General features: G+C 50.7%; 2 protein-coding genes across 3 annotated transcripts in view; one reads left to right on the top strand and one right to left on the bottom strand.

Moving 5' to 3' along the window:
• Window position 1: 1 nt before the first annotated feature.
• On the top strand, window positions 2–1,301 carry MEA1 (male-enhanced antigen 1). The gene is made up of 3 exons (XM_066177621.1): window positions 2–364; window positions 443–557; window positions 624–1,301. The coding sequence occupies exons 1-3, from the start codon at window positions 17–19 to the stop codon at window positions 785–787; spliced, it is 627 nt and encodes a 208-aa protein (XP_066033718.1). The 5' UTR covers window positions 2–16; the 3' UTR covers window positions 788–1,301.
• Window positions 1,180–25,667, bottom strand: part of PPP2R5D (protein phosphatase 2 regulatory subunit B'delta) — a 28,509-nt gene continuing 4,021 nt past the window's right edge. For both annotated transcript variants that reach the window (XM_066177613.1, XM_066177614.1), the window contains exons 3-16: window positions 21,612–21,858; window positions 20,340–20,539; window positions 19,845–19,955; window positions 18,389–18,481; window positions 17,798–17,928; window positions 17,644–17,703; window positions 15,985–16,093; window positions 15,097–15,150; window positions 12,175–12,345; window positions 10,124–10,251; window positions 7,528–7,629; window positions 4,971–5,043; window positions 4,422–4,538; window positions 1,180–4,078 (exon numbers count right to left, since the gene is read on the bottom strand). In XM_066177613.1, coding sequence (XP_066033710.1) covers window positions 3,941–4,078; window positions 4,422–4,538; window positions 4,971–5,043; window positions 7,528–7,629; window positions 10,124–10,251; window positions 12,175–12,345; window positions 15,097–15,150; window positions 15,985–16,093; window positions 17,644–17,703; window positions 17,798–17,928; window positions 18,389–18,481; window positions 19,845–19,955; window positions 20,340–20,539; window positions 21,612–21,858 — 1,734 coding nt within the window. In that variant the 3' untranslated portion in view covers window positions 1,180–3,940. The remainder of the gene's footprint in view (window positions 4,079–4,421; window positions 4,539–4,970; window positions 5,044–7,527; window positions 7,630–10,123; window positions 10,252–12,174; window positions 12,346–15,096; window positions 15,151–15,984; window positions 16,094–17,643; window positions 17,704–17,797; window positions 17,929–18,388; window positions 18,482–19,844; window positions 19,956–20,339; window positions 20,540–21,611; window positions 21,859–25,667) is intronic.

Here is a 25,667-nt window from a genome sequence, read left to right as displayed (position 1 = left end):
TCGATGCCGACGCTCGATGGCACCGGCGGCGCGTGGCGGCGGCAGCGCCCGGTCCCCGCCTCGGGACTACAACACCCACAGTGCCCCGCGGCGGCGGCGGCGGCGGTTCCGGGCGGCGGCGGCGGCACCTCCTCGGCGCCGCGCCCGGTGCATGGCGGTGGTGCGGACCATGGGCCCCGAGCGCGTCTGTCCGCGGGAGCCCGGGCCGCCCGAGGGCCCTGACGGCGCGGCGGGGTGGAGCGGCGATGAGGAGGAGGACGACGAGGAAGAGGAGGAAGGCGGCGGGTACTTGTATCAGCCGCTGAGCCAGGAACCGGAGCAGGGCCTCGGCGACGCGGGCCCCGGCCTGCAGGAGCGGCTGCAGGTACCGCCCCGCGCCGCCCGCCGCGCCGGGGCTGGGAGCACCCGCGGTGCCGACCACGCTGCCCGCCTTTCTCCGCAGATGCTGAGGCTGCACCTGCCCGACCCGCCGGTGGACAGCGAGGAGGAGAACGAGGAGGCGGCGGCGGAAGGCGCCACGGCTCAGAGCAGCCACAGCTCAATCCCCATGGATGCAGGTAAGCGCGTTCCCGGCAGGACCCGCCCGGGGCTCCGCCGCGGTCTCACGGCCTCTCTGTCCCCAGAGCATGTGGAGCTGGTGAAGAGGACGATGGCCAGCGTGAAGCTGCCCACCCTGGGCATCCCTGCCTGGGCCAGCCAGATCTCGGAGGAGCAGTGGAAGGACGTGGTGCAGCGCACGCTGCAAGCCCGGCAGAGCCTCGGCGGCCCCCGGCCTCAGTGGAATTGAGGGCTGAGCTGCCAACCGCAGCCCTCCCTCCGCCCTGGAAGCGCCCGCTGCCTCCGAGCCAGGCGCTGACAGGACTTGCCAGTATCAACCTTCCAGTTTGTCCCACTGACATTGTCTGGTTTTCCTTCCCACTCCTTCTTCTTGGTTCTGGCTGGCGCATACGTCAGTGTGGTGACCGTGTGTTGGCTTCCTCTGCCTCTGAGGAGCAGATTGGTTTCCCTGCCGGGATGCAGAGGGGGCGATGGGGCTCGGCTGGCTTTGCCTGGATTCCCCCAGGACGTACCCTGGCCTTGGCCCCATGCTGACAGTCCCAGAGAAGTCACTCTCCGGGCTAGGGCCCCGCCTCTCAGGACAGGGTCTGTGTGTTGGAATATTACAGGTGGACCAAGATGTGTCATTCCAAGAGATTGGTTTTATTTAGTTCTGTACATACAGGGACATCTGTACAAAATCCAACACTTTCATACTATGTAATGCTCTACTGAAAATAAAGTACACCATATGTACATATGAACTGTAAGCAGCTTAATACTTGTGTCCAGGGTGTGAATGCAGTAGTTTTGCTTTTTCCCTTGGGAGGAGCAAGCCAGGTGGAGAGGAAGAGGCAGCTCCAGTTCTGTCCATTTGGCTGATGTGGGGAAAGGCGTAGGCAGAAATGAGCAGCACTAATGCTAGAAACCAAGTACTGAGCAAGGGGCAGCTGTAGCGTGGCAGATGCAGGTCTGCCTATGAGCAGTACATGTGGTGAGAGGGTGAGCACACTCCCCCCTGTCTCACATGGTCCCCTTCTGAGGTGTCCAGGACACTGGAATGAATAGGTAGCAAACAAAGGATGACGTGAAGGTACTAAGCCTAAGTTCCCTGACCCAAAACAAGACACAAAAAGCTATGGGAACATCAAAGCTGTACAGCGCGTAATCATGATGTGTTACAATCCTGCCCCTGCACATGGCACAACCCCAGCGGCATTCCTCTGGCCAGGGTCAGGGGCTGCCAGCAGAGACAGCTCCTCTGCAGGGCAGTGCCAGCCTCTGCACACCACGAGGTTCTGTTCCCTCGGCACGCAGAGCAGCCCACGGCGGGGAAAGGCAGCCGCTGCCCAGCAGCAAGCAGGCTCGAGTGGGGGCACGCCATGCTGCGGCAATCTAAAAATGAGGTCTTGGCTTACAGCACAACGCTAAGCAGGCAGCTGGAGAGCCTGTGCTGGAGCAGGAAGGAGCCTCCTGCCCAGCCTGAGCCTGGCAGCCCCGTTTCCACTGTGCTGCTCCAGCACCACCCGGTGCACGTCCACATGCTGTGCCAGGCGTGAGGTAATTGATTGGCAGCTGATCATGAGCTCGGACTAATGTTCAAAATAAGCAATAACCTCCCTGAGGTGTTTCTCAAGTCTCCTGACGAACTGGCTCGGTGTGTGAGGCGGAGGGGAGGTGGGGTCCTGCGTGACTGGGGGGATCTCACACGTCCCCCTGGCACCTGCCAGCTCCTCCCAAGAGATGGTGGCATTCCTGGTGAGGGCTGAGCCGGGACACAGCTACACGGGGCAGGGATGCAGGATACACAGGTCCAAACAGCCTGGCTGGGGTTGGAGGAAAGACGTGCTGTGCACCAGCAGAAAGATGAGAGGGGGTGACCCTCTGACCTGGGAATGGTTTACTGGTGAGGACAAGCAGGTACACCAGAACCTTCTACAGCATCCTGTGCCACTGCAGAGCAGTCTCAGGCTGGCACCAACCCCGCTCCCTGCAGGCTCCTGCACTACTGCAAACCCACTGATGCTTATGTGCCAAGAAAGCAGGTGCAGCAGGGAAGAGGCAGGGACTCCCTCTCTGTGACAAACCAGCCTCTGAGGGGGCACCTGGGCCTGGCACTAAACCTGCACTACAAACAACAGGGGTGAAAGCTGGATCACAGTAGCACCCTAGTGCTGCGCAAGCCCCTGGGCTATCAGCAAGTGTTTCTAAAGGCTAAGGTAGCACGAGTCCCTGCTGCACCGTGTGATAACGAACGAGGGCCTCGGGCCACGGCGGGTGCCAGTGTAACGGGACAGGTGAACTTTGCTCAGAGCACCCACGGAAGCGATTCAGCGGTAGTGCTTAGCCATTGATACTAATGAGACAACTGAACACTCCAACTCAGCCATACCCCATGAGGCGTATCCATTGCTTCCACTAGCTTGTGGAAATGACTAACAGCACAAGCTTCCTAGAAACCCTGGCCCTGAAGAGCTAAGGATGGGATACAGAGACAAAGGGAGAGCTGCAGGAGTATTTTAATTGAGCAGGTAGAGGAAGAAAGTCAGTGGCTGACACCTGCTACAAAGCGGGAAGTTAATTCTGGGCCCACAATTAACCCGAGACATCGGGAAGGAGATGAGTCAGCACGGACCAACACAAACAGCAGAAGGAATTCACTTTCTCACAAGAGAGCTTCTAAGGATGCTCTAACGGGAGGACTGCAATAGTATGTAGTGCTTGCACCCAGCTTACCTGGGGGTGGCAAAGCACTGAACCCCCACTCCACTGACAGGGGAACAGAACAAGGGGCTTGTAACAAAAGAAAGGTGGAAGTAAACATTTTCTCCGCCATACATTAAGACCCTTCAGCTGTGGAGCTGCACCCCAAGGCAGGCTGGAGAGGCAGCAGAGCCTTCTGCACAAACTCTGCTTCTGCCCCAGGCTCGGCCTGGCCGCTGGCCACGGCAGGGCTCAGCTGCACGGGCAGCACGGGGGCAGGAGTGGCGGAGATGGGCACTTGGAGTGTGGAGCAGCACACTGAGCCACGCCCGGCAGCACGCTCTGCCCAACAGAGCCTGAGCAAGGCTCAGCCCTCCTGGCAGAGGAAGAATCAGGTGGCAGCTCAGGTGGCAGTGAAGTGAGTCCTGCCTGGACAAGCAGAGGTCAGGCAGGCTCTCTTCATGCCTGCACAGCCAAGGTGGAAAAGCAGGAGGACGGAGAAAAAGCAGGAGGACAGGACAGTGGTGAGATACAAGTTATAACATAAAACCAGATCTACCCTGGAGGTATGCAGATGGAGTGGAGGACAGGCACAGCTCACCATGTTCATTCCTTACTTATACATGAGAACCGAGTGCATTTCCATGACCCCTGGAGGAAAGGGATGGGGCAGAGCTTCCTGGGCCAGCTCCTGAGCCCGTCAGAGAGCTTCCTGGCTTGAGGTGAGAAACTCTTCTGCTCTCTTGTGGGCCTCCAAGGCTTTTATAGTGTAGACGTCCTGTGGAAGCTCAGACTTCCGGCGCAGCAAAACTTTGTCCTTCTTAATGTCTTTCAGCATCTACAAACAAATCAAAGGAGTCAGGAATCAGTAGGAAACTCCTTCATGCCCTCAGCCCCTGACTCCAGCTGCTCTAGGATATGCTGGGTGGCACTGCAGCATGCTTCAGAACAGGCTGAGAGCCAAACACAGACCAAAAGGACACAAGAAAGTCCCACTGGCACTTTTTCCAGAGTGAGAAGGTTAGATAAAAACTCTTCAGACTACAGGTTGACCTCTTAATGATGAGGGGTGAGAGTTGTGGCATTTACCTTCCGAACATTTGGAAAGAGCCAGTTCTGGCTGTGCTGATGTCCCGGCTGGACTGGGAGCAAGTGTGAAAGGACCTGAGTCAGGTACGCACCTGCACAGCCTCCGTCTCCACCGTTTTCTTCAGCAGCTGGATGTCCTCTGCAGTCGGGGTCTCCGTCTCCATACAGCACACAGAAGGCAAGGGTAGAGGTGCATAATACATGGGGTACTGCAGACAACACACACAGCTGCAGTCAGCTCTCCATCCAACACCACACCTCCTCCCCCAGCACCGCAACACAGCACAGCACAGTCCTTCCTGCCCCCAGAAGGCAGCAGCAGGGACATGAATCTCCTCTCCTCTCCTGTGCTCCCTGACTCACAGCACGCTGCACGTGCAGCTGCAGTTCACAGTGTGGTCCTTTAACACATACATGCTCTCTAAGGCAGAACCTTAGAGGTCAGTGCTTCAGAGGGACAGCCTGATAAAACACTGCCAACATTCCCAGGACACTGTTTTTTGGGAGGAAGAGACCATTGCTGCAGCAGTGTCCACAGGACAGAGTTAAGATGCTAAAACCTGCTCTCGTGGGCTGAGGAAGCAGGTCAAGACCCCCAGCACATCCTTGCCTCGTTTATCCTAGGTCCTGTTGTCCCTCACCTGGGGGTTCAGCCGAGCCAGCTCCTCTATTTTCTGCCACATTTCTTCTCGTTCCTTCATCCTGAACCTTCCCCTGCAGAGAGAGAGTGAGAGCAAGTGTGAACTCCTGGGGAAAGCACAGCTTTCATTCACAGGATGGTAAAAGCAACAGACAGCAGAAAAGTGCAGGCACGGGGGAAGAGCTGCTCTGTCATCCAGAGACCCCTAATTCTACCTAATTCTAAATCTACAGGTGAGGTGAGGCAAGAAGAGGGGACACACTACAACTAGCAGAGAGTAGGCAGGCATGCTCCTCGCTCACCTCAGAGCACAGGGTGGCTGCACAGGAACTTTAGCCCTGGCTTTGTGCTGCCAGGAGTAGAGCAGAGTGTCTGGTTGCTGGGGTAATGCTGTGACACCGGTCTTGGTTTCAAACACACACATTCCTGGTGCCCCCCAGATGCACAGGGACAAACTATAATTTCCAAGAGAACTGGGGTTCCGCTGCCCACTCACTGTTCCTTCTCTCTCTAATCAGAACACACCAGAGAGCTGTCCAAACAGCCCAGGCACAGCTCTTGAACTTGGCACAGATTTTGGCACACATTTGAAGTGACTGTTCAGCAGGGCCACTTAAAAATCCCAGGACAGTGAACGTTCACTGCAAACAGAGGTGAGCATCCACCACTCCTTGTTATTCTCTTCCACATTTTAAACACCTGCACTAAAATCTCTGCTTTATTTCTATTAACTACATGACTTTCATCCCACCTACTGGTCTCTCTAGTGCCTTATCTATCCATGCTAAGGAAGTTCTTATACTCTGTAACATCACATTCCTCAAAGTCATGTAGGCTTAGAATGAGAGTGAAGCTGCCAAGGTTTCAAGCAGCAGATTACTCCACCAGAAAACACAGGGCCACAAAAACACCTCCAACAAACCAACCCCAGAACAGACCAAACGAATAACCCATTCAGGAAAAGACACTATCTGCCCCAACTTCCTCACTGGTCTTCCAAGGGACCCTGATAATCCAAACAGTTTCAAGGTGTCTGGGGAGCTTAGAAAGGTGCAGTCAGCCCATTTGCACTGAAGAGCAGAGAGACAATCTCGCCTCGTGTCCCTGCAGAGTCTGTCCCTCATGGCCACCCTGGCTGTGGCTGCACAGCTGGGGCTGCAGCAGGGACAGGTCTGAGCTGGCTGGTCACTTGTGAACCACTTAAAAATGAGGCTAAACCATCATCAGACCTCTCAACATCTGGCTGCAGCCTAACAGTGAAGATAAAAGCTCTCTCATTTTCCCCACTCCCTATTTACTGAGTCTGTTTGCACATGCAATCCTTCCCACACATGCTGTTTTCTAGTTCACAGCACAAGGTTTTCTGAAACCTAATTAGGCACAGAGGCACTAGACAAAAAAAAAAAAAATCATCTTAACATGAACAGAAAACTGCAGCACTACCCATCCTTTTATTGGACAGCACTGAGCTTGTTTTGTTGAGCTTTTTCAGAGCAATTCTCCATCAGTCATACACCAGTGCTGGGAACAGTCACCTTGAGCAGGTCAGCAGCTAAACAGGGAGAGAAAACTCCTGATGGAAACACTAGATAGGTCTTGTGGAAAATGTACTGTCACTGTGACTTAAAATATATGTGAAGATATTTGCGGGCTTCACAAACACCCTAGAATGGGAAAAAAAGAAAACTTGCTTGCTCTCATTTTAGATCCTAAAAAACTCCTTAATTCCTCCGTAAGCAGGTTACCCATCTGAAGGTCTGATTCATACATCAACTTATTACTGAGTTATTTACTCCTATTTCACAAAACAACAGAATGTACCCCAGAGTTCCACACTCCCAGCAGGGATTAGCTCTGCTCTCCCCACCAGCAGCCCTGGCTCATCCAGGAATGAGGAGCACTGTTTTACTATTTTATGTCACTAAGTCAGCAGAAAATAGACCCCCCCCCCAAAAAAAAAAATTCCTTCCAGCTTACTGGACTGACTCAGCTCACCAAGGCAAGCCATAGAAGCACCAAAATCAGCACAAGCCAGCAGAAAAAGTGGAGTTCTTTCCTCTTTACAGCATCATGGCACAGGTACTTGCTGAGCTCAGATTTTATTCCCACCATTCGCTCTTTGAAACTGCTGGAATTATTCCATCTTTATCACTGGAAAATTGAAAGCATCCTGTGGCATGAAAGATGCATTATGCCCACTGCAGCAAAACTCTTCAGAAAAGTCTTTCAAAAGCAATAGGATTCTACTGACATCACGACGACATTTATGAACTGGTATTTCCAAGGCAGAACAAAGCCGAGTATTCTCTACGTGGCAATCTATTTGCTCATGACTCAGCAAACTCTGTCACTCTTTCCTAGGCTACCTGCTTCAGCAGGACTGAAAGGTTTTCTATCAGGGCACACCTCATCCCTATGGCTACGGAATCCTACTTTTTGACAGAGTTACTTACCACCTTTCCATTTCCCCTCTGCCTATTGGCACCTACCATCTGTTACTGTACCCTAAGGAGACTTTAGGATGAGCTCAATTTACTTGGCAAAAACCTCTTACTCACTTCTGCTTCTCTGCCTTGTATTGCTGCGTGCAGTCATCAAAAAGCTTTTGGTTCATCTCCATGAAGAGCTTCAGTGCGTTGTAGATTAGCCCATGAATTGTCCTGCAGAGGAATGAGGGAAGGAGAACAAGTCATGGTGGGCAGGTTCTTACACCCCAGCCAGCACCAGCAGCAGAGACAAGAGGTGACAGCAGCAGCAACTCATTCTACAGCCATGTCACAAAAGATTCTCACACAATCCCAGCTCTTACCAAGGCAAAATCCCTTCCATAAACACAGCAGGAACTATACAGCAGGGAGAAAGAGATGGAGAACAAAGAGGAGACCCTGGGACAGGCCTGCTGTGGTCATATTAATGAGTGCAAAAATACACATTCATGTGTTCATTTCTTGCAGTTACAAGCGGGAAATGAAGGATGTTAGGGGCCTGTTCAGGGCTGTGTTCAAGGGGCCTTTAGTGCCTCCCACTGTTCACACCACACACACACAATGACTCTTTTGGGCTGCCAGTATTTGCTCATGAGCTTTTCCACTGAGCAGCCCAAAACACAGACAGCAGCCCTGAAGAGATGGAAACCAGCACACAGAATATCACAGAAGGAAATTCAGCCCTGTGCCAGTGATTTATGGATAGGGTGCACTGTGTGTGAACTCCCTCTGGGACAGAGACTCTCCTGGGGAATGAAAACAAGTGTTGAAGCCGTCTCTGAAATACCTGACCCAGAGGCAAAAGATGAGATCCAGCAGATTAAGCTCTGTGTCTCTACCAGCTCTGCAATGGAATATGGAAGAGGGATGCAGCCCTGCTGGACTTAGGCAGGCTGTGTGACCAAGGAGATGAACCATGGGAAGGAAGAGGAGAATCTGAGACACTCAACGTGCCCTGAGAAGATGGGGCTGTTGCTCAAACAAAGACAAGGAGAAATAAGAGGAAAACGTTTCCAGAACTTCTGAGAAGCAGACCAGAAAAAACAGGAACAGCAGAATCATGACCCTTGGCTGCTTCAGGGACACAGAACTGGTGAAGGGTTTCAGACAAGAACATAAAGTCCTTTTCTGAGCTCTGGACTTGTCCAGCCTCACTAGAATTAATTTTTAGCTAATTCATTACAGGAAGTGTGCTATAGCAAATTAATTAAACTTGACTTAACTAGGTAAGGAATTAAATGAAGAAGTCAGAAGAAAGGAAGTTGATAAGAGAACCACAAAACAGAGTAGTATCTAGGAATCAGACACAAGGGACAATATTTGAGATGGACAGCTGCCCAGTTAGTTCTGCTTTCTGTGTCTTTCCTGTACTCAAGGAGTCAGGCACTGAATTAGCCAAGACCTCTGGTCATGGAGAACGTAAGGGTGGGACATAGGGGTCTGCGGTGGCCCTGTTCCATGCTGTGGAGAGACGGCTGGGGGCAAAATCAGAGGACACTGAGAGGTTATATTCGCATCCCAGCAGAAGCTGTAACAGTACAGGAATTACAGGGAAAATGCAGCTGCTGCTCCCTGGATGGAATGCTGCTGGTGTGCTCACAGCCTGCTCCAGGATGGCTCCCCACAGACACAGCCCTGCTGAGGGGGATGGAAGGGAGGGTGTAGCAGAGTGGAACACCACAGCCAAGTTCTGTTGGAGTCCTGGCAGGGGGGCGATCTCGATGGTGTTTTGCACTGATAAACTGCACAGGGCCTGTCAGCCACGGGAGATAGGAAGTGACTTGTGGCTGAGCCAGGAGCTGTGGTGAAATCACCCTGCTTGGATGAACTCTGTTCATTCTAACACAATTGTATTAACACCCATCCCCTTCCCAGAGTGTGGCCACCCCTCACGGGGCATGTGCTCTGTGCTTTACTGCCTACAGCTCTGAGCAAAGCCAGACAATCTTACACCAATCAGTAACAAAGGCACGTGTGACTAAGAGTCCCTCACACTCCACCTGAACATACAGAAATAGTATAAAAGTAAGCTGAGAATAGGAGTAAGTTCGGGAAGACTTCATTGTAACTTCTGGGATCAACAGGCTGAACTCATCTTCTCCCTCTGTGGGTAAGCAATGTACTCTGCACACTGGATACATTTACTGGGAATTAGAACTTCTCCAAATTGCTTTGAATATGTTTTTACAGACAGACACTTTCACTGGCAGTCCTTGAACCTTAATCTGTCACAATTTTCTGTTAATAAGGAATGTTATTCCATGAACTGTCAGTGTAAGTCCTTCCCAGGCACTGGTAGTCGCCAGCAACATGGAACATCATCAAATAAAAAGGAAGACCTGCTGAGTGGTTTCTCTTATGGTGCTGGCATCTTTCCCTGAATAAGTCAGTTGAACTGACCCAGCAGGACTGTTCAATGAAGGGCTGCCCTAATAGCATACTGGCAGACTGGTTGGGCACAAGGGTATTGGTTTTCCTGGCATGCTGACACAAAATTCTGAGGGTCCAGGAAAGCTCCTTTTTCCATGACATGCTGACACCACCACCAATCCCCCACCTCAGCACCTGGTGCCACCAAACACCATCCATGCACTGCTGCAGCAGCAAGCCCCAAGACTGCCAGTGGGTCAAACAACCCAGCAAGTGCCAGAGCGTGGGGGACACCTACTTGTTCCAGTGACTCTTGGAGTTCTTGTAGAGCGCCGGGAACATGATGGGGAGGATTTTGGCTGCGTTATCGCTGATCAGGCTCATGATGTATTCGTTGTTCCAGTAGTACAGCGCTCGCTCCGCCACCTGCAGCGGGAGAGAAAGCCACCCCTGGAGAGGCTCCTGCCAGGAACACCTCTGCTGCGGACAGGGAGGCCACCACCCAGCCAAGGAGCCCATGTGCTTCCTCACAGCACAGGGCTGAGCTTCATCAACTTCTGTGAGGCCTTTCATCCCTCCTTTGCCTCACCTCTGCCAGACACTTTTCTGAAAAAAACCCTCGTGTTCTTGAATAGACAAACCTACTGTCAACATACTGATGATTCCAACACCCTTCACACAAAACTTAAAGACAGTAATGTCATCCACTCCATGTCCCAACTCAGATTAGCTCCAAGCCTTCTTCATTTCCTCAGACTGTCCTCTGAAAAGTTCCATTCCTCCCTGGTTTTCTTGCAACAGAGTCTCTCAGGGCTTTGAAGCATGCTTCAGTCCCACAATTGAACCCCCTGATTTAGTAAAGGTGAAAACATGGAAAATCTTGGGGCAGCCATCCTGCTCTAACAAGACTAACAAGTCTAACAAGTTTCCACACTGTGACAGCCAATGCAGGCTAATTTCTGCATTTAGCGCTAGCTTGAGAATGGCTTAAAAACCAAGGAAAAGAGACATCCAGAATTAGTCTGACAGTTCAGATAATGCAGAACTTGCTTTATCCCCTTAATATATTATTCCACACAAAGTAAATGAAATGAAACTCACTTTGTGTTCACTTACCTAGCTTTTGGTTTTCAAGATCTGGTTAAGCCTTTTTCTGCTAGATTAACACACAATCCACTCAGAGAAAACTCATTCCCACCAAGGTGCTCAGACTTACCAAAAAGTCAATTCCTGATTTTGCTCTTCAGACAAGCTGTAGACTGCTCAGTCCGGTTGTCTGGGACACCTTTGGGGTTAATTCTCTTAGGCTCTAATGTGCTTGCACCTTCTCCAGGTTTCTCAGTATTGTTCTTCAGAGTTTGGCAGCAGACAAGGGCTGCTATCAAGTACAGGATGTCTCTCCTCCAGCCTTTACCCTACTTTATTCAAGCTCCTTAGTTCCTTTTGGTAGCTGCCTCCACACCCAAAGGTCACATTAGTCCTTTGGTTTCCATCACCACACCAGTAATTAATGTCCAGCTGCTCCCCTAGTCCTTCACACAAAACTGATTTTTACACACACGTGTGACCTGGACTGACCTTACTTTTGGCTTGTAAACACATGACTTTGTATCTCTCTATACCAAAAGACACACTGAAGCCAGGCTGCCTCACGGTGCAGTCACTCTCCCTTGGGAGACGGCAGTGTCATTTCTTCTTTAACACTCCACCTATACCTGGGTTGACCAGGTCTTTCCCCAGCAAGCTGTCTCCTTCCTGGGCACCCTTCATGGCAGTCCAAAACAACGAGCCAAGAGCACCTGCCAGGAGCTACCAGCAGGTCCCACCACACTGCACAATTTAAACCTTAAGACTACCATCCCCAGAGATTGTATTAGCCAGCTACTACAACCAGTTTCCCTTCAGTGGAAGCAACAGACTCCAGCACTTCCCCAGCATACCTCACTCTTTACTACCTGAGCCAGAATAAAACAAAGGACTTTCCCAGCACCGTCTCTTTATTTGGCCTCTCTCCAATACTGCAGAGTGCTTGCTTTTACTCCAACAGAGTGACCCTGGATGGACCTCCTCTGTCCTTGCTGGCCAAATCAGGAGGTGGCAGAGCACCTGGGCTCCAGCCCCAGCCTGTGCAGAACAGCACAGAGCAGCAGCAGGGGCTCCTTCTCTTTGGATGAGCTCACACTGTGGCTGTGCTGAGGATTCTCACTGCTTCCCACCACGTGTCACCCCTATACTCACCCTGGTCACACCTCCACGTGCCAAATACAACCCCAAAAACTGTGGTGTCGCCCGCACATGCCAAGCGGATTACAAGTCAATGCTCCATCTCCTCCCTGAGCTGCAACCTACCTGGAAGTGTGGGCTGGAGACACATTTGGCCAACTGCCTGAACAAGGGCTCCATAACTTTCACAAACTCGGATGGCTCAATCACATCCAGGATCTCCTCCAGCTCATTTAAAAACATCACCTCTTTGGGACTGTGAGTTTTCGGCCAGAACTTCAGCAAGCCCACAATCACCTGGGTGGGGAGAGTACAGAGACAGTGTTAGAGACCCAAAGTCAACACCAGCTGCAAAATAAATTTTTAAGTGTCTGGTCACAACAGCAAGAGGGAAGGAAGTAACAGAACAGACTTCCTCAGAAAGTCAGTGCGAGCAACCAGGGAAGAAAGAAGACAAAAGCCCAAACTCTGCCAAGTTACACTCATGGCTGTAGCTCTGCCTAGGCTGCTATGACTTTATATTACAAGCACAAAGCTTAAAATCACTTTTTGTCCCCCATCACAGCTTAACACAGAAGGGTAAAACTGGAGTGGGCAGCAGCTGGCAGACAGTGCAAAGTAACCATGGAAGATCAACTAATAGAACTGGAAATGCTATAGGAAAGGTCTCTGAAGAGTCATTATTTAAAACACTACAGAGCTTGACCATTGGGGAGCACCGAATAAATAAAGCAATGGATGGGTTTGGGACAAGGAAAGGAAACACTACTTCACACAAAAATAACTGGATTATGGAACTCATTCTTGCAAGACTCTGTGGAGACTCGAAGTCCAAACAGACTCCAGAATGGAGCAAACAAGTTTACAGAGTTTACACCTAATGGTTATAATTAAATGTGACAATGCAGATACAACTTCTGGCTGACAAAAAGTATTGCTGACAAGAATAGCAAAGGGCTGTCTCTCACTAGATTCATTTATTTTTAATACTGCTTCCTCTCCTACCCATCTTCTTCTAGACCCTATAAAGGCAGGATCCAAGACGCTGCAGACCTTCGCCCTGTTGGAAGAAGAAATGCTTACTCTGTGGACACTAGAGTCTCACACAGTTGGCCATAGGAGCTGCCCTTTCAAACCTCTGTACTTCAGCTACCTGATGCTGAAGCCAGCACTCGAGGGAGCTCAGAGCAGCAGAGGGACAGTGGTGGGCAGTGCTACAGCAGGATCAGAGATATTTGAGCATTATGTTTCTGCCAACTCAAGGCTTGAGAAGCCAGCAGTTCATTATCCCCAGTGTCTGTCATTATTCATGTCTGCCACTCAGGCAAGAGTTAGCTTCAATGACTCAGAAGTAATTTCACCTAGAACTAAGGTGGTGCAAGGTGTGTGGAGTCTGTGTTTGCTATTACTGAGCACATCTGAGGCTTTGCTCACCTGGCAGTCTTTCAGACTGCTGTTGAGGCAAGAGCTGCCATGTCAAGCCTTGCTGAGCAAGATTCTGGGCAGCCCATTTGAGGCAAGTGTGGACCCAGGGACTAATCTGGCCTCTTTCCAGCACTGCTGGTAGCATCTCCCCGTGCATTCAGACTCTTGCTGATGCACAAGCCCTGTAATTCTTCCAGGCTTCAGTAACACCAGTCGTCTTGGGGGTCTATTCAAAACCTTCACAAGCAAGGTGCTTCATCAGAACACAAGTTGTGGCAATATGGTCTTGGTATGCCTGGTTGAAACACAACACAGCACCCACTGAAGGCAATGAAATTGGGTCATTGCACTGCTTTCCGCAAGCACCAAGCCAGGCCTGGCTCTGTAATCCAGGGGCTCCTAAACAGCTATCCAGAAAAAGGTGATGAGCTATGGAGCTTTACTATCGGAATAAGCTGCAAAGTGAAGCCTAGGACTACGGAGAGATTCCTATTTCCCTCTTCTCCCTCAGGCTCTGAGGTGCTTTGGCAGGAGGCTGCAGGACTGGATGTCAGCCACAGGAAGTACTCAGCATGATCAGGAAGATACTTTATGCAATTTGCTCCAGAGCAGGCTTTTGGGAGCAAAGGAAATGGAGAACCCACGTTTAAAGGAAAAGCTAGGAGGTCTGCTTCAGCACTGCTGGTGTCAGAGCTGTGGAGCCAGAAAGCTGACAACAGCTGACCACCTTCTACCCAGCACAGGCAGGCTCACCAAGAGCACACACATTTGAGCCAGGGAACAGAACGACCTCAGCCAGCATTACTCATTAGAACACTCACACTTTTGGTGCTCCCTGCTACAGTGACAGAAGTATGTGTTCTCTGCCCATCTGCTGTTTTGAGCCTGCAAAGCTCAGCTCTGTAGAAGACATTTCCTGGCCTGCAGTGGGTGGAGAAACACTCGTCTCCTTCTTGCACCCTCTGCCAAGCTGGCATTTAGCCTGGTTAACACTGCAGGTCTGCGCAGCCAGTAACTAGGATATGTGAGGTCTCCATCTACACTGCTCACATTTTAGAACCTGCTGTTTCCCAGCACTGCATCCTGAAGGCAAATGTGACTTACCTCTATGAAGGCAGCAAACTGATGCTAAAGCTGGAAGGAGAACACACTCATGAAGGAAGAGTGGCATGCCTAAGCAGACCATGTGTCCCAGGCTCCTAACCTCATCCCCACAATCCTGCAGCACACTCCAGCAGCCTAGAGGGAATTCTTACTATTTCAGGGCCTCCACAAGCTCTGGTTCCATCAGATGGCCATGTATTTTGTCTCTGCAGTATCTCTCATTAGCCAGAAGCTCTGCCCTGGAAGAACAGCTTGGTATCCTGTTCCTTCTGCTATACCAAGATCTGAAGCGTAAAGGAAGATTGCAGCCCACCTTCCTGAAGCTTCCAGGAGAGAATGCTAAAGGCTTGCACTGAGCAGTACAGCCCCTTCCACCCCCAGGGAGCCAGGCAAACCCAGTAAACAATACCACTGACTCCCAGCCTCTTTACAGCAAGGGTGGAAAAAGGGCTGCTCTAAGGAAGCTGTGAAGCTTTTTGGGACTTGACTGTCACACACAAGTGAAGCAAGGTTACTCACTGGCTCTGTCAAGCTGCTGTCTTTCTCCAAGAACTGTACAACACAGTATGCCAGCTGCAGGGAAAAAAAACCAAAAACATGGCAAGATTAGAGCTTCCTCAAGTGTACCCAAGACTACGTGTTACCACCTCCTAGGCTGGAAGTAACCCCATTATGTTGCAGCTCTAAACAAATCCAGTTTGCTGACGGTAAGTGATGACTTTAAGACCAAGCATGCAGGGCCTGAGCTCAGGACATTTGTGCAATTTAAAGGATAAAACTTTAGTAACACAGAGCAATCCACAGCCAATACGTTCAGATGAAAGCACAGCTGCACACATTGGGGAGGAACAAACCTGACACAAAGCCCTGTGCCACAGAAACAGGGCTGAGAGAACAGACATCTCTACTCAATACTTGCATTTTTTCACTTCCTATTCAAACTTCTGATCTCCTCTGTTCTTCTGTTATGTACTCAAAACTGGAAGAAATTAATCTCTAAACCAATCTAGCAGACTAGCAAGCCAACTTCTCCACATATCTCTGTGGTGACTAATAGCTGATGCACCACATGACTGCAGCTAGGAAATTTACCTCTCTGGTTTCATCAGGCCCCCAATATTCCACAAGCTTCCAGCACAGAAAGACAAAGCAAGCCACAGCATTAAGACAGTGTCAGGATACCCTCTTATCATCCCATGGCACAGGCCCAGACACCACAAGAATGGAACAACCACTACAGTACAGGACCAGGGCAGAGCCCAGAACATCTCACAGCAAGAACTTCATACAATGGGGCCTGGTGGATAGCTATAAACAATCACCTCATAAACTAATATATAGAGCTTTTAATAGCTGTAAGCTTTTACAAAATCCCAACCTGCCCTGGGAACTTGAAGCACTTCTCACCTGTGGATGGTACACACTGAGGGACTTCACTTTGTGCAGTGGCAGCAAGACTCTGATGAGGAACATCTTGTGCTCTTCCTTCAGAGGCAAAGCAAACCCATTGATTATGCTGAGAAGAAACAAGGGTCTTGTTAAAATTTTGACCCAGCAGAAATACAGACCCTCTCACCTCACAAGACACACTCACTCTGACCACCCCCTTGAGGAAGCACCCACCAAAAGCGTGGTCACTGCAGCCCAGCCTGTACACTGAGCTCAGCAAGAGCGTTCTTGGCAGGCAGCACAGGGAAATGCCTCTGCTGGAGCCTGGACTCTGCCAGGCTGAGCCCACACACACTGAGGCAGAACCTCTGGGGAAGGCCAGCACCAAAGCAGCTCAGTGCTCGAGTCTTGTGCTTTACGGAACCAGAGGATGGCAACACAACAGGGCCACAAACAGAAGGGGAGCTGAAACCCTGGAGAAAGCTGCCCACTGCTAAGGCTTCTCAGAGCTGTGAGGAGCTCTTCTCTTTTACTGCCCGCTGAGGCAAGATAGCAAGTGTGACTGGACTCAAACTCCAAAGAACAGGAGACAGATCTGGGGAGGAGAAGGCTACCACTGTATTTATTGGCACTCTGGGGAGCACCTTACTTTATACTCTGTCAGACTGAGATTCCCTGGAAGAGAATCTTCCTTGCCTCCTGCAAAGACTGCTGAAGGAAGGCACTGCCTTTTCACACAGCACACTGGGCTGGGAGGCCTCTCTCACTATGGGCCCTCTGGTGACAACATCAGCCCCTATGAAATATTGTAGGACAGCCATATCAGATTCCACATGTTCCAGGTGAAATTCACATGAAGGGGAACCTTCATTTACAGAGATCTCTAATGGCTTTAGGTTCCACTTTGCAGAAGTTCCAGAATTACACTGTACTATCCAGGCCCACAGGACTGGACACACCTGCACATCCCTTCCAACCTGGAGACTGGGTCTATGTTAAGTGGTGGGACAGTGATCCTCTACAAGGCAAGTGGAGAGGACCTTTCCAAGTCCTGCTGACTGCCCTCACTGCAGTCAAAATTTCTGGCAAAGGACCCTGGATTCACTACTCCAGAGTTAAGAAGGCTTCTGCTCCTGAAACAACTGAAAAAACAGAGACTGATGCAGACCAAAACATCTTTTAAATGGCCTTGTCAAGCCTCTAAAGAGGGGAAATGATGCCTTCAGTTTTAGCTTTCATATTTTCCAGATTCTGTGCCGCATTAGTTTGTAACTCTGAACTTCATATAAAGTGTTAGCAAGTTCTCCTCACAGTTCAGTCAGACAAAAAAAATCTTTTCCAGTCCTAAAACCAAGGACACCATTGCAGCTTCAGGCCCAAGAAGTGCAAACAACAGTGAATAGAGGAGAGCAAACTGGGAGGATGGGATCTTATAACCTGAAGCTGTAACTGGACAATTAACTCCAATATGTAAATGGACCAAAACTTATAAAAGTGTGAAAACTTGTGACCAGCTGTCCATTAGTTGTCCATCTATCATGGCTGGGCTCTTGTACTGCCCAAGGTGTATGCTTTAAAGGTCTTTTAATAAATGCCTACTTTATTCCTGTAACACTAGTCTCTGCTCCAGGTAGCCTCCCCTGGAGGCACCACTGGGACTCCCAAAAGTGGCATTACCTTCCCAGGATCTCCAGTAGCTCTGCAATCCCATTGTGGTGTTCTGTTTCATAGATGAACCTAAAGAGAAGGATGAGAAGTAATGCCAAATGCTGGCTACAGTTGAAAAATGCTGGAGACAGAGAGTCTAAATGGTACCTACGGAAGACCTCACCTGTAAAATATATTATTGATCTGCCTCCTCACATATGCTCTCAGGCCCAGGAATTTCCCATAGATCCTGTGCAGAATAGTTTTCAGGAAGTCTCGTTCTCTGGGGTCTTCACTGTCAAAGAGATCCAGCAGCTGTGGGGAGAGAAATGCAGTCAGTGCCTGCAGACTGCCTGTCTGGGCAAAGCTACCAGCAACACCAGGCACTGCTCCTGTTTGGCAAAAACAGCTCTCTCAGTTGAGTGATGCCTTCAGCCTCCTGAGCACAGCGGTCATTTCCCTGAAACACGTGACCTCCTAGTCACAAGCTGGAACCATGATCATTTCTTCCATCTTCAGAAGCTCAGTGATGGCCTGCATGTTCTACAAAGCTGCACATCCCCACACTTCCCCTGCAAGGCCCCCGTGCCCCTCTCCACCTGTACAGTGAGTTTTGAGTTCCAACGACTACAGCTCACACACAGTCTTGCCCTGCACAGAAAATTCTGTCTGCTCATTCAAGACAAATAAAGAAAAGTCACATCATCAAGCACCAAGATTTGCTGCGTGTCCTTCATAAAGGTGGTGCACAGTGGCAGGGGCAACAATTACTTACAGACAGCACAAACTTCTGGTCAATGTATTTCTTGGCTACATTTGGTTGAAAGTCAGGCGATTCCAGGAACCTGAGGAAGAACTCGTACACCAGCTGTCAGGGGAAAAGGAGACATTACTTAGAAATCCCCCTGTCCTCTCACCAGTGTTTACTTCAGATTTATGTCTTCCTTCTCCTTAAGGATTGAGGGAAAGGCTGAGAAGCCTGAACAGGAGCACAAACCCCAGTGTTTCCTTACCCACTGGGATCAACTCAGCTGCCCTTGCTTTAATGGGCAGAGGTCTCTGGTGGCACGTAACTGCCCAAATCTGCCTGAGATCTCATCACCTCAGGTCCCCCCAAAGAAAACACCCACCTACTCAGATTAAGACATTAGGCCTGGGAAACTCTTCTCACATCTTCAGCACACATCCCTACAGAGATCAGAAATCTCCAGAGATGGCAAAGGCTCAGACTCACTGGATGCCCTTGAGACATGCCAAGGAATAACAGAAGAGCAGAGAAATGAAATGGACTCCAGGAAAACAGGCAGTGTCCTTTGCCTCCTGGGTACTGACTCAAGGTTGGCTTGGCCTCACTATGCCAGGATAGCTGCATGCTGTGTCCCACTTGGAAAACAAAGGGCAGCTTGCTTTAAGAAGGCTCTCATTGCTGAAACATCAACTTCTGGTCCTGCTGTTCTCTGAGAGGACTGAGTCCACTCTCATTCCTCCTCGTGGTTCTGAGGCCAAACAAGGCCAAACAAGATCGATGCATTTGAAAGGTCTGACTTGAGAATTGAAGGAATGGTAAGACCATGCATCTACAGGTAGGTCCTAGCTGCCAAGGACAGTAGTAAAGAAAAACTGAGGTGCTGACCAAAAAGCTCAGCATTCTGTTGCCACAAATCCATGCTGGCTGCTGCTGACTCAATTCTGAGAAACAAATGCTGCCTAGCACTCACAGCACTCTGGTGCTGAGGACACGCTATTTCTATCAACGCTCACATTCCTATGTCAACTGCAGCACTGAGAAGTGATTAACCACTGCTGCAGAATGACACCTTGTTTCTTCTCTGTATTTTCTGCTTCATTCTGCAGTACCTGCCTCTTTTCCTGCCTTTGTCTGCTTGACAACACATCCCTGTTCAAGTGCCTTGAGCTTTCCTCCTGACTTCCACAGCTGAGCTCTGCTGAACCATGCTCACTGTCACTTTCCTAACCCTTTTCACCTAGTGTGTCTAAATCCATCTGCAGGTGCCTGTTGCATCCAGGCATCAGCCAGTTCCCAGGACACCCTCGCTTCCTGCACACCCAAGAGCCACCTCTGACCCCGGGGTGGCAGGCCTGGTCTCTCCCCAGTAACTCCTGCAGGCTGGTGAAGCAGCAGTGACAGGGCTGGCAGCCTCCAGCCCTACACGGACTCTCAACTTCCTGGGGATAAATTCACCAGATCTGTGTCCCCCATCCCTCCTCACCTGAAGGTGTGGCCAGGCAGCCTCTAATGTAGGCTCGTCTTCTTCAGGGTCAAATTCTGCTCCTGTGGGATTGGACGATGGTGGGAGTGTCCGGAAGAGGTTCACTGAAAACTGAGCGAAAAAGTTGCATGAATGACATTCTGACACCTCATGACAGTCCTCCACACAGCAAACCCTTCACTGCAGTGCACTCATTATGATTTATCACAGCTGTGCCCACACACTGATCCCTTCCTGCAGGCTGCAGGGTTACAGCCTGCACAGGATCTCCCCAAGTGCAGTCTGTGCCAGAGACAAGAGCTTGCACCTCTCCGCACAGCAGGCACTGTCACTACCACCACCCCCACACACACTTCTCTTCCTGGAGGTGGGTAGATAAGGAATGGGTAGGACTGGGGTCACACTCCTCTCTGACAAATCCCTATCCCCTCCTCCTCCCACACCTCCCAATTCCTTTGGCACACAAGCCACACAAACGCTGGCTCCATGCCCTACCATGATAACAGCTTCAGGATAGATGGCCTCGGTGACAACATCCCGGTTGTGTGTGATGTATTCCACCATCTCATTGAGCCCCGCTCGCTTCACCTCCTTGAACTTCAGGTCACTGAGGGGGTCAGAGATGAAGTCAAAGAGAACGCAGCACTGCCGCAGCTTCTGGATGAAAAGCTCTTCTCGTTCGTGGGGAGGAGCATCTGTCGGAGAGAGCAGGGACATCTGTCCTTGGAGACGGGTACACCATCTTCCTGGTTCACCCAGGTACCACTGTGGTTTGCTCCCTGTGGTTTCCCCCTCCCCTGCCACATCACCCTTCAACTCTTGGAGGGGAAGAGGGAGAGGCAGTGCTATCCCTGCCATGGAAACGGGACAAGGGAGGCAGGGAGACTGCCAGGCCTCTGAAGCAGCTGCCCCATGAGGGGATTTCAATGCTGATCCTAACCTGATCAGCATTGATCTCTTCCCTGTACAGAGTACACTGAAAAAGGAACTCAGCCTGCTCCCATCACAGACCAGTGACAGCCATGTCCTCCACCCCAGAGACACAAGGGGAGCTGGGCAGCACACACTGTAGCCTAGCCCTCCTGCCAGAGAATAGGGTGGAAGAGAGGGGCCAGGGTGGCAGGAGCTGTATATTAACAGATTCTACTTCTGATACAACTGGAAACTACACACTGCCTGGGCCTTCCCCAAGGGCTTGTCTGTGTCCGTGAGCAACATCAAGCAATGGTCTGCCTCAATGACTGCTGGAAATGCTTTCTCCTTGTCCACACTCATGTTTAATTGCAACATAATGGACACTAAGTGCTAATACTAAGCTGCCCTAATGTGGACAGGTTCAACTGCACTATCGTAATTTGGAATGGAAACACAATGAGGAGGAAGCCTGGTCCTTCCCCAGGAACGGGTGGATGCAGGAACCAAGGACAGTCTGCACCAAGGTCTCTGCACTTCACCACCCTCCTGCACAACCTGCTGAAGAGTCTGAGGCAATCCTCAGTACACAGAAGCACAAGGGTTTAAATAGCTCAGCTGGAAAGGTAAGTACAAAGTTTGCATTGAGAACACTCTGATTATTTTAGGCCATCCCTCAGTTCTCTGCCTGCTAACAAGCCAAGCACCTTTCCCAGAACCATCCCTGCTGCACTGCCCATATAACTAGCTGGACACCGGAAGAGCTGCTTTGGGAAGAGCCCTTACACCACCACACTCTGCCTGGAGAAACTGCAGGTTGCCATGCAGGTCACTCCCACCCCACGGCCTCTTTACCTTTGAGGGCTGGGAGTTTTTGCAGCTCCCTGTTTTTGCTCAGGTTGAACCGGGAAGAGCTGTGCCGGCGCTCCTTCTTCACAATCTGGGGTCCCCCTGAGTACTTGATTTTGTTCAGCTGGGTCGGGGGGGGAGCGCTGTTACTGGGCCGCTTGTTTGAAGTTGGCTGCTGTTGGGGCTGCTGCGGTGGCTGCTGCTGGGGCTGCTGCTGCTGCTGCTGCTGCTGCTGCTGCTGAGGCTGCTGGGCCTGACGAGGGAAAACAGAGTAAACCAACTCAGAAGCTTTTACCTACAAGCCTCATGGGCAGACGCCATCAGCATCTTCTTGGAATGAAGAAACCGAGCAGGTTTTTCACTGTTGCACTTGCAGCTGAGCGCATCTCACGTGTTCCTGCCAGCTCTAGAGCTGCTGGTTGCATTTGCAGCATACCTGCAAAGTAATCATCAGTTTTATTCATGTTTGCAAGGTACCACAAAGACACCAGAGCCCCTCGGCACAGACAGTGCCATGGATATGGAAAGCAAAGTCACATCTTGTGACAAGAACTTTCTGTGGTCCAAAGAGAAATCTCAGCATGCTGCTGTCTCTGCAGCACTCTGTACAACACACAACAAGCAAGTTTAGAAAACCAGCGATTTGCTTCTTTGCCCCCATGCAGGGAATCACCAGGGAAAACGCAGAGCAGTACATAGTACAGAGCCTGGGAAAGGCAATAGTGAAGACCACCACAACCACTGCTGCACTCATGGTCCAGGAGCACTACAAACCACATGGACCATACAAACAAACACATGCAACCTCAGGTCTCAGGCTGTGGGCTTTCCCAGCCCATCCTGGCTGCTCCCTGCCATCTCTGCCTCACTGCTGTCTGGGCTTTTCCCACATCACTCCTTTTAGCCACACAAACTCTGCCTGCATGCTCCTCTCCCACTGCACTAACAGAGGCACTTTCTCATGTTTAGCATGTGACCAGAAGCTCAAGCCAGGGTTTGCTCAGCTCAGCTCTCTTCTGACCTTGCTGAAGCTCTGCTGGTTCCAAGTCCCATTTGGACCATAGTGACTCAATAAATGACCCTTTAATTTCCCACTGACCCAGCCTGTGGAAAACTCAGCACAAAAGAGGGCAACATCCTGCCAGGAAGCAGAGGGATTAGCTGGAACCAGCACCCAGCCTACCCTGGCTGTGCTGCATGAGCCACCTCCTTCCTGCTGGTACATGAAGCCAAGGAGCTGCAGGATGAACCTGATTAGGATACAACAGGAATAGCACAATGGATGGGGAGCAGAGGTGAGTGAAATCCTTGGACATCCCCTCCTTCTTTCCCCACAATTCCCAGCTGCCACACAGAGCACAGTGGTACAAATGCACACCTCACCAGAAGAGTGACCAGCAGTGTTCTGAGGGAGTCCCAGAGCTCAGCAGAGCTCTCCACCCCCCAGATGGCCAGTCTCCTCCTGGCTGAGCTGCAGCCACTCTGCACAGTCCTTCCTCTCAACTGCTTTCCAACGAGGTGCAGCACAGCACTGAAGTGCAAGAGCAAGAGTTACTGCACCTGCAGCATGTGGGAAGGCAGCAAGGTACAAAGAGGGAAAGCTGTCTACAAGGAGAGCAAGTGCAAAGACTCCCTGTGGAAAACAGGGCCCAACACAAAACATCAAATTTTTTGCCAAGCCATTACTTTGAATGAGAAATCAGAGAAAAAACGGTTCTGGTCTGGCTCTGTTTGAAGGAAATCCTGAGTGGTTCTGTTTCAAGCCAACCTCCAAGCCAAGGTGGGGAGAGACAACAAGATTTGAACTTTCTACAGTTGACATCTGTTTTGATTCCCTTCACAGGGCAGCGCTGTCCCATGATGAGAGGAGGGAGCCAGATGAGCTTGTGATGAAAACAGCAGTGTCTGCCAAACAAAGCAGGCCCAGACTACAAACTGGAGGCAACTTATCCTGAAGAGTGGTCTCTGCTCAGTGAAGTCAGGACAAAGCCTTGCTGGCCAGCTTCCAGCACTGAGAAGTTCATTCCTCACCCTGAATACTTGGGTATCAGGGCAGTGTGAGCCAAAACATTGTCCAGATGCCTTTGGGAATCCTTGACTCTGCATTACTCCCCTTCCATGGGGAGTAAGAGAAAAATCTGAATGATGAACCACCACAGAGAGAAGATGGTACAGAGAGAAACAGAAGATGCACTGGCAGCCTCCAGGAAACACTGAAGGAAGCAGGACACATGGGCCCTCCTAGGTGACAGGACATGCCTGGGTACTCCTCACCCACCCAAAAGCACCACAGGCAAATGTTCAGAGCATGGTGTGTTTACTGCATGTGAACAGGCTGCATCAGGGGGCTGGAAAAGTCCTTGCCACCAGTCTTCAACATCTTGCATGAAGAGAGACAAAACATAGCTTCAGGTTTAGCTGCCAGCTATTTAAGAAACAGTCATACACATGCAGAAGTCACACAACTGAGATTGCCAGAGAAAACCTGATGGCTGGAGAGGTCACACATACTCATGTACTGCAGTGCTCAGAGGGCTTAGGAGGGACTGCTTGTACAGGAACTTTCTGGTATCAAGTTGAATCCCTGCTCTCAGGAGGTGCTTTCTGTGGCAGGCCTGCTGTCCTGCTGCCTTCAACACCTCCTACCTTGGCCACATGAATCAGTAGAGGCTTATTTTAAGTTTCCTAACACTTTCTTCTCTGAAGTTTCCATCCCTGAAAACACAGCAGACTACTGAACCGGAAAGCTTTTCTCTTCATGTACAGACTGTTTCCCTGACACCAACACCAGCCAACTGCTCCAAGGCTGCAGGCTCCACTCTACCTGAGCAGGCTCAGCCCCCTCACACACCACGACAAAACCAACAGCCCGGGGGACACTGTTTGCTGTGGCTGTTACACTGCACATGCTGAAGTGACCAGAGAATAGCACAAAGGCGTTTGCACCAAGCACAGTGGGGCAGCCCCACTTTCCCCTCTGCAGTGGAGCAGCTCCTTGTGCCCACAGGACAGGCCACTCCTAAATAAAACAGAATTAGAAGTCCTGCACAGAGGCTCCCGGCCTCCAGAGCACTCCCCCCCCACTGACTCCCACCACCTCTCCTCCTTGTTAGGAACTTGCCTGCACAAGCCAATGAGCCCCAGGCCCTGAGCTGGCTCTGTGCCATTCCTCTTCACCCCAGAGAGCAGAGATCCTCTTTCCCCAGCCACCCTGAGCTGTGCTGGCTCCTCCTGCGCTCCCCTACCCGTGCATGACCTCACCTCTGCAGGCACTGCTGCTGCAGCTGGGTGCATCGCCACTCGGGAAGCCCTTTCTGCCTCACTGGTCCCTTGAGCATCCCTGCCTGCTTCCCAGCCCAGATCTGCTCTCAGCTCCTCCTCCTCAGATGACTCTTCCCTTCCCATCTCTCAAGTCAGTACCTGCTCTCTTTGTCTGCTGTTCCACAGCTTCCCTATTAAAATGAGGCTCTCTGCCTTAGAAGTAACATGAACACGCTGTAAATGCCTGTCTCTGAATAATGAACTCCAGGTACTGCAGTAACAAGCCCCATGGAGATATGTGCAAAACATGAAAATACAGCAGCTCACTGAAAAGGTGCACCCTCTCCCAGAGCTGCAAATCTCATCAGCAAGGCTCCAAGCTGCCCTTGAGGCTGCAGAGCAACTCCCCTCCTTACTGCTGCTAATGCCTGCTCCCACTTCCAGGTCATTAACTCTCTTCTCCACCCAGGCGCCTCTCCCAGTCTTTCTGGCCAGGAGGAGTAACTCTTTCTCATCCTCTCATTCAGTGCTGCCTTGGTCTCTGACATTATTTCTTTTCCCCCCTTCAATAGCTACACAGAAATTCTCTGCATTGGTATACTCATCATGTTCCAGAGGGACTGAATTGAACATACCTTTCATTTCCCACTTCCTGCTCTCATGCTTTACTCCACTGCTCCTTGTCTCTTTTGAAGCAAACTGCCCCAAAGCCAGGGGCTGGCCAAGCTCTGCTGGCTATTCACATCAGACAGATGCTCATCTTGGAGTAAAACTAAGAGCACTGCAGTATTCTTTGGTTGT

This window comes from Chamaea fasciata, unplaced genomic scaffold, assembly GCF_029207755.1.
Source record: "Chamaea fasciata isolate MVZ Bird 193981 ecotype frontalis unplaced genomic scaffold, bChaFas1.0.hap1 SCAF_3, whole genome shotgun sequence".
NCBI classification, from domain to species: Eukaryota; Metazoa; Chordata; class Aves; order Passeriformes; family Sylviidae; genus Chamaea; species Chamaea fasciata.
The sequence above is the reverse complement of the archived record's forward strand: the minus strand, read 5'-3'. Positions and strand labels throughout refer to the sequence as shown.